Source organism: Macrobrachium nipponense, chromosome 41 (assembly GCF_015104395.2).
Source record: "Macrobrachium nipponense isolate FS-2020 chromosome 41, ASM1510439v2, whole genome shotgun sequence".
NCBI classification, from domain to species: Eukaryota; Metazoa; Arthropoda; class Malacostraca; order Decapoda; family Palaemonidae; genus Macrobrachium; species Macrobrachium nipponense.
The window spans coordinates 658,546-673,545 of NC_061102.1; the positions used below are offsets into that span (position 1 = coordinate 658,546).

The 15,000-nt window shown below is 37.1% G+C and overlaps 1 protein-coding gene and 1 long non-coding RNA gene across 2 annotated transcripts in view; one reads left to right on the plus strand and one right to left on the minus strand.

The window, feature by feature from the left end:
* LOC135212429 (uncharacterized) overlaps nucleotides 1-1,909 on the minus strand; it is a 282,113-nt gene extending 280,204 nt beyond the window's left edge. The window contains exon 1 of the long non-coding RNA XR_010313898.1: nucleotides 1,773-1,909. This is a non-coding gene — a long non-coding RNA (uncharacterized LOC135212429). The remainder of the gene's footprint in view (nucleotides 1-1,772) is intronic.
* LOC135212427 (nephrin-like) overlaps nucleotides 1-15,000 on the plus strand; it is a 24,756-nt gene that overhangs the window by 8,270 nt on the left and 1,486 nt on the right. Inside the window, 6 exon segments of the mRNA XM_064245793.1 lie at nucleotides 4,069-4,228; nucleotides 12,406-12,699; nucleotides 13,808-13,955; nucleotides 13,957-14,411; nucleotides 14,607-14,662; nucleotides 14,945-15,000. The exon segment at nucleotides 14,945-15,000 is cut by the window's right edge and continues 1,486 nt beyond it. Of these exon segments, the coding sequence (XP_064101863.1) occupies nucleotides 4,069-4,228; nucleotides 12,406-12,699; nucleotides 13,808-13,955; nucleotides 13,957-14,411; nucleotides 14,607-14,662; nucleotides 14,945-15,000 (1,169 nt within the window).

Sequence of the window (15,000 nt, forward strand, 5' to 3'; positions counted from 1 at the left end):
TGGCCACCGGGGAAAACACCTCAAAAATATACTATATGAAATAAGAAGAAGAAGAAGAAGAAGAAGAAGAAGAAGAAGGAAAACGAAAAACCCTGAAGGGTCAAGAAGTTAAGGAGCTATTGCCACGAAAAGTTATCAGAAGTTTGCGCGGATGTTTTCAAAAGTCTGTTAAGTGAATAGCAGTTTCATTCGTTCTTGCACCATCAATTTCAGGAAGAAATTGAGCTGCATTTCTCTAGGGGTTTTTCGTATTACGGATGTGTGTGTATATATATATACATATATATATATATATATATATATATATATATATATATATATATATATATATATTTATATAATATACTAGCAGATGCTCATTGCCTTATCTGTACCATACCCATATCTGTATCATATCCATACCTATACCCACACCAGTATTTCTAACCCCACCATACCTATATATCTGTTCCCAGACCAATTCCATACCCATACCATACCACACCATACCCGTATACATATCTGTAGTACCACCCATACCCTATATCCATACCCACATCCATTCATGACCATACCATACCCATATGCATATCTGTATCACCCACACATATACCCATACCCATGTCTGTACCATACCCATATCTGTAGTACTACCCGTACCCTATATCTATACCGTCACCCATTCTAAACCCATACCATGCCCATATACATATCTGTATCATTACCCATACCCGTACCTGTACCATACCCATATTCTGTACCACCCATATCTATGCCATACCGACACCCACTCCAAACCATACCTTACCCATGTACATATTTGTATTGTACCTACACATACACCCATACCCATATCTGTACCCATATCTGTAGTACCACTCACACCCTATATCCATACACCATACTAAACCAATACCCATTATCCGTACGAACCCAGGAGAAAAGAGATGGGAGGAGGAGGTGGAAGGGGAGGGTGGGGAGGGAGGGGAGGATGAGGAGGGGAGGTGGAGAGAGGGTGGGGGGATGAGGAGAGGGAGGGGGGGTAGGGAGGAGTGGGACGCGAAGTTGCGTCTTGGAGATTTTAAACATCTGACCGAAACGAGTGGTTCGAGGTGCATAGGCCTAGGTAGGCTTAGGTTGCCAAACTTTATCTCTGGCCATATCACCAACCTGTAAGACATATTTTCATGAAAATATACATAAAACGGGAATGTTATACGTAGAATATTCATTCTCTTTTTTTATTTAGATCGAATAATATCAATAGTTTTCTACGGTTTGTTTAACTTAAGTCGTCCTGCAATACGCCGGTGACGCTTCGAGCTTGCGTTGAGAACCAGCGTTTGATCAGTGAGCATTTTTTGTTAAACGATTTTAACGCTGCGTTTATCAGGTCTAAAACGGAATGATTGATGGCATAGGCAGTAACCCTACAGGCCTACAAGCTTCAAAGAATTCTTAATGACTGACGAAATAAAGGTCAACTTACGCACGCACAACAGCAACAGGTTTACAAGACGGTAGCCTATATAGGCCTAGGCCTATACTTCTAATAACGAACACGATCTATTTATCTCTACAACATACGAGATATATGAGATCATCGACATTCCGATTCCCAACTCTAAAAATTGCCGTTGAATCTTAGGTGGCCGAGGTAATTTGCCGAAAATTCGAGACATGTTCATGGAAAGTGCGTATCTGGAATATCATCTATCTATCTACTGCTCAACCAGACTGAAAACACGAGCACATATTTATAGGTTAAATAAACTTCAAGATGCTTTCCATACCTGTGAAATGCGACGCCGCTTTCTCTCGAAGAATTCCCGCGCCCATTTCTGCGTTAGGAAGCCGCGCAACGTCCCGCGATTAACGATAATTGACGGAAATATCACACAGACACATTTAAAACTCCGCGGTTCCCGCCTTCCCGAGTGGGAGAGAGGCGACCGAGGTCCTGCGCATGCGCAGTCGGTGCCACCATGGTCGCCGGGCAGTTGCCGTTCAAATCAGATCAACCATTGGTAAAATCTAACGTATATAAAATGATATACGCTTTTCTTCTCAGTCAAAAGTCGGGTTCTGTGAACTTAACTTATCAGGTTTATAACAACTCATCTTTACGTTTTATTAAAACCTGGATCGACGATCGTCTTCTGCTGCTTCATAATTCTTTGGTGGGTCTTTATTCAGTCATCATTACATGAAAATAAGTATGAATATGCAAATGACCGAGAATGCAGCAGCTGATACAACAACTACGTAGTATTAGTATAGAAGTAGCATCTCTAGTTATTATTTTTAACATTATTCTACTTTATATATCTTCAGAATTAAGATACGGTTAGGCTGAAAAAATTATTTGTAAAAAAACAGTCTTCCAAACTCTCTTAATCTGTGTACGATCCCCTACCGAAACCACCCCCACCAAGAGTGAACTAAGTGGTGCGTAGAGGAGGAGGGTGATTAACACCCCAACAATCCAGATCCCCTAACCCGTCTTGCCCCCACCCGTGGAGGAAAAACCTGTTTGCAGGGAATGGGGTGGCTTTTTCATGTCTCCGAGATCCCCTCGGATATTATTATTATTATAATAATATAATAGTAGATTAAAACTATTATACTTTCTGGTCCATTTCATCTGCTTATGTGAATGGCAACGCTAGCTATTCTGTGGATATCATACACATATGCATACAGTACCATTCTGAGCAATAAATACTTGTAATGGTACTGGGACTTTATGGACACCCCGTACATATATTAATCTTAAAACGCGCTGCTTCGCAGCAATTAACGCAGCCTTATACTGTCTGAGCATAAAGGTCTAATCATTGCACTCTCATTAATCTCTGTCGCCTTAGAATTCAAGAGCTAAAGAATGTATTCTATCTCAAGAAATGCTTCCTTATTTCATTAGAGCAAATGCTTTGAATAAATCTTGAATATACGTGCGGAAAAATAGGCCTAGGCACAAAGTGTTGCTACACCTATAGGAACTTGTATGAGTGTGTGTGTGTGTGTGTCTGTGTATGTGTGTGAGAGAGAGAGAGAGAGAGAAGGCACACGCCATGCACGTAACATACTCGAGCAAGAGTATTAGAAAGAACCACGAAACTAAAATTTACGCCGCGGATATCGCCATTAAAAGGAAACTGGTCATGATTCCTCGAAGATTCAGAATTCGTTCCCCCAAACTCGCCGAAGTTCTGTTGCTTAGAATCGGCTTAAATTGGTGGGGCAAGTTTTGAAGTTCGTAATTTCACCAACTCCGTTTACACAGGATTCTTGAGAACTAATGGCGTTACGGAATTTTGGAAAAACTTGACGCATTTTCTCTGATACTTGAAGAAGGTTTCTTCTCTCTCTCTCTCTCTCTCGCTCTCTCCTCTCTCTCTCTCTCCTCTCTCTCTCTCTCTCTCTCTCTCTCTCTCTCAGTCTACTTTTATTTTACTCCTGTTTAGAGAAGCGGCCTGGAAATCGAATGAGTTTGTTTTGAACGGTAAAAATAGGTTTGTTTTTTATAGCAGGGAGAGATTGGTAAAGGGGAAACACATGCTCTAATATGCTTCCCAAAACTAAACGAATTGTAGTCATGACTATAGTGTAAATATGTATATATATATATATATATATATATATATATATATATATATATATATATATATATATATATATGTGTGTGTGTGTGTGTGTGTGTTGTGTGTGGTGTGTGTGTGTGTGTGTGTGTGTGTGTAAGCATAGAGAGAGAGAAAAAAAAATTCTTTGTATAAATACTTCTTAGGAGGTAATCTCGCAGCTAGACATCTTCAGTTTGTTAGCAAGTTTTATTCCACTAATCTTGCTTCTCCATGAAGCAAGAAGACATAAAATAAGAAAATCTGACTTGTGTTGTTACACATTAGAACTGGGAAGCGTGACCACAGTATGCTCATCAAACTTCAAAACATTAAAAAAAAATCAAATTAAATTCATTTTCAGTAGCCGTACCTTTCTACATACTGACAAATCAACATCGCCCTCATACTCATGCACTATAAAGAATACTTGAATAATATAAAGAATAATCCCTTCTCATCCTTCCAGGACGTTGAGCTGCATCACAATGTGTCTGCAGGAATTATTCAGAGTAACCAGAGCCTCGTACTACAGGGAGTCAAGCGAGCCTCTTCGGGAGAGTATGTGTGTCAGGCTACAAACCACCAAGGCACCACCACTTCTAGTCCTATATTCTTAACCGTCAAGTGTGAGTTTTGATTTTTGTGCTTCTTCTTTTTTTGGGGGGCCCGGGGGGGGGGGGGGAATAAAGGTAGTATTACCTTTCTCTGTAATTATAACTTCAAAGAGGAGAGTGTCAGTGAGTGTATCATAATTTCCCACTATATTTGACGTAGGTATAATAAGATATACTTTAGAAGCTAAGTGTAAATGTTTGATTTTTTTTAGGAATATATATATACATATATAACAGTAAATTAAAAAAGGAGTGTGTTGATAAGTCTATCATCATTTCCAACTATATTTGACGTACTAATAGGATACTGATTAACTTAGGAAGGATGAAAGCTAAAGAAATAAGGCAAACTCAGTAGACTGGCTTAGTACTTTAATAGCATAAAAAAAAATTCCGTTATGATAAAAGGTCGATAGTATTCTTTGATGTTAGAGTCTTTTGAAGCCTAAATATTGTTATAAGCCGAAAATTACATTATCTAGTATTTTATGGTGAAACCTTCACTCTGCCATTTTTGAGTTGATCTATAAATGCTTTTTATATATTGCTATTATTCCTTTTCTTTTTCTCTCTAGTGTATCTCAGTCAAACTTGCTTCTTTCTGGCGTCTGAATAATTAAAGATGTACTTCTTCAAATATTCAAACGACGATGGATTTTCAAAGAATATAGATTATTGGTGTAGAAGACATTGAATTTACCACCGCTAAAATACAAGCGAACATATATTGTTACTAGGCACGCCATGTAAAAAACACTTACACCCATTATATATATATAATAATATATAGATATATAATATATATATATATATATATATATAGAGATTATATATATATATATAGATATATATTATATTAATATAACATAGTAATAATATTAGATATAGATATATAAAATATATATATATATTAATTATATATCTATAGATATATACATTATATTAATATTATTAAAACAGATAATATATAATAATATATCTATATATTAGATACATATATATATATATATATATATATATAATATATATATTAATATAATATATTATATATAGAGACTATAATTATAGAGAGAGAGAGAGAGAGCCCGATGAGAGACGAGAGAGAGAGAGAGAGAGAGAGAGATAACTCGTACCTAGAAATGCTTTCACGATCCAGAACTGCTTAAGAAGAAGAAAAAATAAAGAATTTACAACAAATATCTTTCTTTACCTTGAGCATTTTTCACTTCATAATATTTTGGAAGTATTATATTATTATTATGGTGGAATGGAAAACAACCAAATTCAAAGTGGACAGGTCTCTCTCTCTCTCTCTCTCTCTCTCTCTCTCTCTCTCTCTCTCTCATTGTATAAAGTGACCAATATTTACAAGTTTCGGCATTAGCATTATCAATGAACGATGATTACTCATAAAATGATATTTCCTATATTATGAGAGAGAGAGAGAGAGAGAGAGAGAGAGATGAGTGATTCATAGTAGGTTTGGTAAAATAATATATCATATACTAAGAGAGAGAGAGAGAGAGAGAGAGAGAGAGAGAGAGAGAGAGATGACTGATTCATAGTAGGTTTGGTAAAATAATATCATATATTAAGAGAGAGAGATAACTGATTCATAGTAGATTTGATAAAATAATATATCATATATTATGAGAGAGAGAGAGAGAGAGAGAGAGAGAGAGAGAGAGAGAGAGAGAGAGAGAAATGACTGTTTCATAGTAGGTTTGATAAAATAACATATCATATATTATACGCAAGAGAGAGAGAGAGAGAGATGACTGACTCATAGTAAGTTTGATAAAACCATGTGTTCAAAAGATTTTTAAAAATAAAAAAAATAAAAAGTATAAAACATATCAAACATGAATGATGTATCTAAACCTTGACTAAGAACACCTTTATGATAATATCTTTTCTCAACGGCTAATCCGTTTTACAAAGATTAAACCTCATTAAGTCCAATTTCCTGTGAATCTTTATTTCTTATATTATTGCCTGATCCAACAATAGACATCGTTTTTGCCTTACGGAACAATGAAACTTGCACGACCTCATTTGGACGAGTGAGTGAGTGTCGTCAGTATACAACATATTCCAACGCAAAATTCCCCGCGTAAATCCGTGGATATATAACCGGTATCTGTCCTTTATTCATGGATCAACTTTTCTCTGACATGTTCATTAATTTTGCGGCCATTCCCTTTGAAGTTCCGGAATTAATTGGCAATTTGGTAGTTTTTCAACGGGTAATGCCACAACCGCATTAACGTAATATACGAGCGTATAGGTATAGTATATTTGATGATCTATATTGGAATAATGAGATTTTTTTTCCTTTCGATCTTTGCGTATTTCAAGTTCTGGTAACGTGTTGATAAGTTCATATGAATGCATAATTCCAAGGAAATTGGATTACAGGAATATGGGTTATGCAATATCGTTGTCCTTTGGTGTAAATATTAGAGGCATGTAAGAGGATTAATTTTAAACTGATTTTTTTTTCTTTTTGCTGTTAAACAGAAGATAAACTCGAATTCCTGGGGGTTTTCTTCTTGTTCTTCTACCTCTCTCTCTCTTTCTGATAGCACCCTCCATTTTCCCAAGATTTTCCTCTCTCTCTCTCTCTCTCTCTCTCTCTCTCTCTCTTTTCTGATAGCACCCTCCATTTTCCCAAGATTTTCCTCTCTCTCTCTCTCTCTCTCTCTCTCTCTTCTCTCTCTTCTTTCTGATAGCACCCTCCATTTTCCCAGATTTTCCTCTCTCTCTCTCTCTCTCTCTCTCTCCTACTCTTTCTCTCTCTCATTCTTTCTGATAACACCCTCCATTTTCCCAAGATTTTCTTCTCGGTCTCTGTCTCTGTCTCTCTGTCTCTCTCTCTTTCTGATAACACCCTCCCCTCCCTTTTCCCAAGATTTTCTCTCTCTCTCTCTCTCTCTCTCTCTCTCTCTCTCTCTGATAGCACCCTCCATTTTCCCATGATTTTCCTCTCTCTCTCTCTCTCTCTCTCTCTCTCTCTCTCTCACTCCCCTCTCTCTCTCTCTCTCGTAGTAGCCATCTTGCTTGGTGAGACGTACCCGCGTGAAGTCACAATAATCAACAGATATCACAAGTTTAACATCCGACTAGAATTTGAGAAATATCTAGAAGTGTTCGTGAACTATCGGTGATAAGATTAGTGTGAAAATAGTAGGATAAAGCGTCTTCTAAGTTAGTTTATCAAGTGTAATACTATAAATCAGAACAAGATGGCAGTAAGTTCCAACTGCGGGAAAAGGTGGCGTATTTGGCGTGCTTAGCAGATTCACAATACGATGAGGTAGCAGGAAGGGAACTGGCATTTCTCATCTATGAAATCAGCAACAGTCAATAACCAAAAAGATACAAAAGCATTCATAGATATATTAGAAGGATATAATCCTTCAAACTGGAACAAATCTAATGAAAACATCTTGAAAATAATTGAAGAAGTTCCAAATAAAATCCAAGTGGTCAAGAAACTCATAAAGAAAATATACATAAACCAACATATTTCCGACAAAGAAATGAATAGGTAAATCTTGTGAATATACTAATTGATGCATTAGGAAAAAGAATGCCAAAAGCATGCAAACTGTGTAAGGTTTGGTATAGCATAGTCAATCCACAAAACCTAATCAGAAAATGTGCTGCATGCACATTCCGACCCATCCACAGTGTGCTGAGGTAATACAAGATTTGAGAAAAGATACAAGAATTTTTTGGTTCAACATGTCTATCAATGGATAGACAATGTTTTATTAAATCAAGATTGAATGTACAAATAGTTGAGGATGAAGAAGAAGAGGAAGAGGAGAAGAAGAAGAAAAAGAAGAAGAGAGAAAACGGAAGAGAAGTAAACAAAAATGAAATGACAGAAAAAAAATAGGAAAACAAAGAACAAGATAAAAGTATGGATGCAGAGATACTCATTGATACTACATATGAGGCAATAAAGCAGCATACCTACGAAGAAATAAAATACGATATGACAACAGAAAAGCAAATCCCGAAGAGGCTCTACCCAGATCTATACAATGACGGGAAAGAGGAAAAAATAGACAAGAAAGACAAAATCTGCAACCTTTTGAAAAGAGGGAATTGCAGATTTGGAGAAAGATGTTACTACAAACATCCTAAGATATGTCAAAACTATGAAATATATGGTAAATGTGCATACTTAGATGGATATGGGATGATTGCAGAGATCTGCATCCAAAAAATATGTAAAAACCTAAAAGAAGGAAAAGGATGTAAGTTCGACAAAAAAATGCAAATATATGCACCCTGTAGCCATGAATCATAATCAAATAAATAACCAACCAAGTAATAAAATCCAAAATAAGAAAGAAACAAATAAAGAGAGAATCAAGAATATAGGTAAAAGAGAAAAGCAAACCACCAATGAGATATGCAGAGGTGTCAGCAAAAAATTTCAAAGCATCAGCTCCGAAATTCTACTCAAGAGATAATAACTGTATTTATTATGCAAGAGGATATTGCAGAAACGGAGAAAATTGCAGATTCAGACACAAAATTAATAATTATGATGAAGGAAGATCAAATATTATGGAAAAGTTGGATTTTTTAATGTCAGAATTTCTGGAAATGAAAAAAAGAACAACATACCAGAACAGGAAAGAGACATGGGAAAATCCTTATTACTATCAGTATTAAATGAAGGAGAAAACACGCAAACCATCATAGTGATGAATGCGCAGGGTTTAGTTACGAGTAACTCAAGAAGAAAAATAGAGTACTTAGAAGAACTAACCCAAAATGAAAAGAAAATAGATATAATGAATATAAGTGAAACCTGGTATCCCAAGAGACTGGGAATGATGATCAAATAAAAGGGTTCCAAACTTATAGATCAGATAGAAAAAATAGGAATCAAGGGGGAAGGGGAACCGCAATATATGGGAAAGACAAAAAACAAGGAAAAAATTATATGAGAAATATAGTAACTCAGAATGTGAACTAATAGCGGTAGAATTTGAATCTGAAAAATTGATGAACATAGTAATATATAGACCTCCTAATACTAAAGAGTTTGACATAATAATTGAAAAATTGGATGATATATGTAGAAATCACAAGGACTGGACTATTCTCCTATCTGGTGACTTCAACTTTCCTTTCGTAGAATGGAAAGAACGAATAGGAGATTGTGGTTATACTTATACATATAAAAAAGAGAGTAATAGTAGTGCAGAAGATAAGAGGCAATTTGAAAAGCTATTAGATATGCTACTAGAATACAACATTCAACAAATAAATCACCTGCCAACAAGAAAGGAAAATACTTTAGACCTAGTATTTGTGAACGAGATGAATTATGTTAAAGAAATAATAGTTTATAATGCGAGTATTTCAGACCATAATGTCATAGAATTAACAGTTCATTCCAAAGCAAGTGAAAATAGAGATAAGCAAGAAATGAAAAAGGTGGGAAGGATATGGAAAATACAACTTCTACAGTAAAAATATAAAATGGTCAGAAATTAATGAAGAATTAAACAAAGATTGGGATAACATTTTCGTAAGTGATGACATAAGGGTAAATACGGAGATATATATAAAATATTGGAGATAATAGTGGAAAAATATATACCGAAGAAGAAAAGTAAACATCATTCATGCATACCAAGAGACAGAAGGATCTTGTTCCAGAAAATCAGAAAGTGGAAAAAAGGTCTTGCAAAAGAAAAAAATGCATGGAAAGTTATAGAACTAAAAAGTAAGATAGAAAATGCAGAACAAAAGATTATACAATCAAAAGAAAATGAAAAACGGGACTTGGAAGAAAAAACCCTATTAAATATCAAGCAAAACCCCAAACTATTATACTCATATGCGAAGAAGATGAATAAAAGAAGAATAGAAATAGGCCCTCTGAGAATTGAAGGGAGATTAACGAATGAAAAAAAGGAAATTTGCAACATACTGGCAGAACGATATAAGAGAGAATTCACCCCTAGAATAGATAATGAAGATAATGATATAGAAGTAAGGGAAGAAAATAGTGAATATTTAGCTGACATAGAAATTAATGAAGCTGATATTGTGCAGGCAATTAATGAAATTAAAAATGGAGCTGCTGCAGGGCCGGATGGAGTCCCTGCTATTTTGTTAAAGAAAGTAGTTCATTCTATCGCAAAGCCACTTGCAATATTATTAAGACAAAGTGTAGATACAGGCAAGATTTATGATGAGCACAAATTAGCATATATCACCCCTACTTTCAAAAGTGGATCAAGACTAGAGGCAAGTAATTATAGGCCTATGAGTCTAACATCACATATTATGAAAGTGTATGAAAGGGTAATGAAGAAAAATATTATGAAACATTTAATAAAAATAATTTGTTTAATATAGGACAACACGGTTTCGTACCCGGAAAAAGTACACAAACCCAACTGTTAGTCCACCGTGAAAACATATTCAAAAATATGAAAAGCGGAAATGAAACAGATGTGGTTTATTTAGACTTTGCAAAAGCTTTTGATAAAGTAGACCATAATATATTAGCAAGAAAATTAGAAAACACAATATCGTGGATAAAGTAGGAAGATGGTTAAAAGAATTTTTACACAACAGAAAACAGATAGTTATTGCAAACGATGAGAATCGGATGAAACCAAGTAATATCCGGTGTGCCGCAAGGTACGGTGTTAGCTGCAATACTGTTTGTTATTATGATTGAAGACATAGACAATAATGTTAAAGATTCGGTAGTGAGTAGTTTCGCAGATGACACAAGAATAAGTAGAGAAATTACTTGTGATGAAGATAGGAACGCTCTACAAAGAGACCTTAACAAAGTATATGATTGGGCAGAGGTAAATAGGATGGTATTTAACTCTGATAAATTTGAATCAATAAATTATGGAGACAGAGAAGAAAGCTATATGCATATAAGGGACCTAATAATGAGACATCACAAATAAGGAAGCAGTTAAAGACCTTGGTGTGATGATGAATAGGAACATGTTATGCAATGATCAAATAGCAACTCTGTTGGCAAAATGTAAAGCAAAAAATGGGAATGTTGTTACGACACTTCAAAACAAGAAAAGCTGAACACATGATTATGCTGTATAAAACATATGTTCGTAGTCCACTTGAATATTGCAATATGATATGGTACCCACACTATCAAAAGGATATTGCACAAATAGAGAGTGTACAAAGGTCATTTACAGCTAGAATAGAAGAAGTTAAGGACCTAGACTACTGGGAAAGACTACAATTCTTAAAATTATATAGTCTAGAAAGGAGAAGAGAACGCTACATGATAATTCAGGCATGGAAACAGATAGAAGGAATAGCAGAAAATATCATGGAACTAAAAATATCAGAAAGAGCAAGCAGAGGTAGATTAATAGTGCCCAAAACTATACCAGGAAAAATAAGGAAAGCACACAGGACATTAATCCACTACGCACCAGCATCGATAATGCAGCGTCTATTCAATGCGTTGCCAGCTCATCTGAGGAATATATCAGGAGTGAGCGTAGATGTGTTTAAGAATAAGCTCGACAAATATCTAAACTGCATCCCAGACCATCCAAGATTGGAAGATGCAAAATATACCGGAAGATGTACTAGCAACTCTCTGGTAGACACTAGAGGTGCCTCACACTGAGGGACCTGGGGCAACCCGAACGAACTGTAAGGTCTGTAAGGTCTGTAAGGTCTCTCTCTCTCTCTCTCTCTCTCTCTCTCTCTCTGATAACATCCTCCATTTCTCCATCATAACCAGGAGTTTTCCTCTCTCTCTCTCTCTTTCTCTCTCTCTCTCTCTCTCTCTCTCTCTCTCTCTCTCGTTCTGATAACACCCTCCATTCCTCCGTCATAAGCAAGGGAGGTTTCCGTGCCCCATCGCCTCCCAAAGAGCTTCGGATGAAGGCAGCAGAGCGATTATTTTCGTTCACCCGAGAAATACGAGATCAAAGATGAGCCAAAAAAGCTGCCTTCACACTGAACCTGGTCCCCGTTCGATAGATGTCCGCTCTCTCTCTCTCTCTCTCTCTCTCTCTCTCTCTCTCTCTCTCTCTATAGGTCTAGGTATTTTCTCTTAGGCGAGTGTATATGTGTGTGTCATTGCAAGCCAATAATAAGCTAACTTTTAATTAATTTAGTACCATGCCCATCTTCTCCATTCCATGCAGTCGCGCCCGTCTGCGTCGAGAGACAGAAATGGACCTACGGCATCGGGCGTAGAGAATCGGTCAACGTCACTTGCAGTGTCGAGTCTTACCCGGAAGCCCGCAGCTTCCGGTGGGCTTTCAACTCCACGACGGAGCTGGTCCACATGCCGAAGAATGCATCCCAGTCCGATGGTAACCTCAGCAGTCTGATGTATACGCCCATCACCCACCACGACTTCGGGACCCTCCTCTGCTGGGCGGACAACGAGGTCGGAAGACAGGCAGAGCCCTGTATCTATCTGGTTGTGCCTGCTGGTAAGTTCTAGGCCCATAGGCGTTTGTTGTAGAACTGAATTCTCGTTAGAACTGTCTACGATATCTTTCGCGAATATTTTGGCATCGCAAAATGAGGTCATGCGATTAAAGGAGATATAGCGGTGCTGCTTTGGCTGGTTATCTACATGTCACGAATCTACTTTGGTATGATATCTACACAGGTATGCGATCTACAGTTTCCAAGAAAGGCTTGTTGTGTCGTTTGTTATAACAATTTAACTTCCTAATTTCCTAAGTAACAACTAGATTGCTACTAAATGCAAAGTAATGCAAGTTGTGCTGTTCGTAACAATCTAGCTTGCTACCTAATTTTCTAATTAGTTAACCAGATAGATTGCTGTATAGTTTGTTAAAAAATAAACAAGTCCTTTACCATTTTTATATTTAGTAGGCTTCTATACTTCAGTTTAAATATTTCAGTCAGTAGCAAAGCTCTGAAGATGCTCGCAAAGGAATTCTACAATGAAATCAGTGACGAATCCAAGACTCTGGCATTTTTAAGAAGACATGGTCTTTTAGATGAAGAACAAAGTGTTTCACCATGTCATCGATGTAGGGGAGAGATGAAGGACACTCGGAAAAGACGGCGAAATGGCGAATTTATGCCCGTTCTTCGTTGCAGAAACCGTGGATGTCAAACTTTTCGTTCCGTTCGCAAAGGCAAATATTAGACTAAAATGAAAATAAACGAATTTTTATATTTTAATTTTATTTTTCTTTCTATGTGATATATAAAAGCTATAATTAAAAAAATAAAATCATCTGTTTTATTCAGACAAAACTAAAGGTGAATAATTGACCGTAGATAACAAGCCAAAATTGAATTTGTACGTTGTAGATATTTTGACGGTGTAGATAACAAGCCAAAGCAGTACCGATATAGCAATCAGATATGTGGCTGCCAGCGTTATTTTTAAAATGCTAAGGGCTGTGAAACTTCGTATTGTACTAAAGATATTCATACGTTCCAAGGTTAAACATTTCTAAATACAAATTGAGCCTCTGCTAACTTAAATGTTGATTTGATAACATTCCTTTTCCATAAATATTAACTTTCCTACTTCTTAACCTTTCTCACTTGCCACAGCTGTTCCAGAACCCGTGCAAAACTGCAGCGTCTGGCAAGACAGCAGCACAGCTGGAGAGGTCGTTGTCGCCTGTTTTGCCGGTTGGAGCGCCGGCTTAACCCAAGCTTTCTCCCTCCACGTCACGCAAGCAAGCCTCGAGGAACAGCCCGCTGTCCTCAGGCAAAGTAGTGGCAGAAGTGAAAGACCAAAAGGACCCTTATTTCACAATATCAGGCCTCAAGCCAGGAATGGAATACCACTTGGCTGTCATTGCGACTAACGCCCACGGATCTTCCCCGCCGACCCTCTTGGCTCACCACATGCCTATAGACGTAGCTGAGAAACGCACCAGCGCCGCTGCAGCTGGGTCTATCGGGACCAATCAAGCCATGGCCATCACCCCAATCATCGCCGTTGTGGCAGGCGTTGTAGCCACGTTGATCATCTGTTCCGTGGTGCTCGTTTTCGCCATCAGGGCGAGGTTGAATCAGACGGCTGAGAACCAGAGGGAGCAAGCTTGTATGAAGAAGACTACGGAAAAGACCGCCCTCCATTCCAAGGGTTCTGATGACGGAGGCTTCACGCAGCTCAAGAGAGGACCCGATCTCATCCTCGTGAAGGGAGGTGAGATAAACCGTGTTAAAATTAACTTAATTAATTAATATACTGTTTGTATTTATACACACAAATGATAATATGAGAGGACTGTTTCCTAGCCTGGCATTATTGTGTATGTTAGGATGATGGTGTCCATGCACCAGTTTCTAATATGACAAGGAATATTAATCTTTTTCTAATATTTTCTTCTTTTAACACCAGAAAACCAAGAAGAGCGGCAACTTATGGAACTGTATCCGAGACCACTACAAACTGCAGTATGTAATTTGCTTTCAGTTCCTGCACTGACTACTTGTAGTTAGTATTGAATAAAAAAAAGTTAGTTCACTCAGTCTGGTATACATAGAATGATATATATCCATATATACATACAAACGTATTAAACATACATATGTATATAAATGTATATATAAATATACATTACCTGGTATCATGAATTCAATAAATAGAAAGTTCTATAAGTGACCTTGATAGCAAGATGGAATAGTACTGCTACAGAGGTCAGGGTTGAAAAAATAATTAACGTCACTAACCCCCAGAGCTGCCAAGTGGTGGGCCACCCAGCCACCACGTCAACCAGCGGGATGCTGACGCT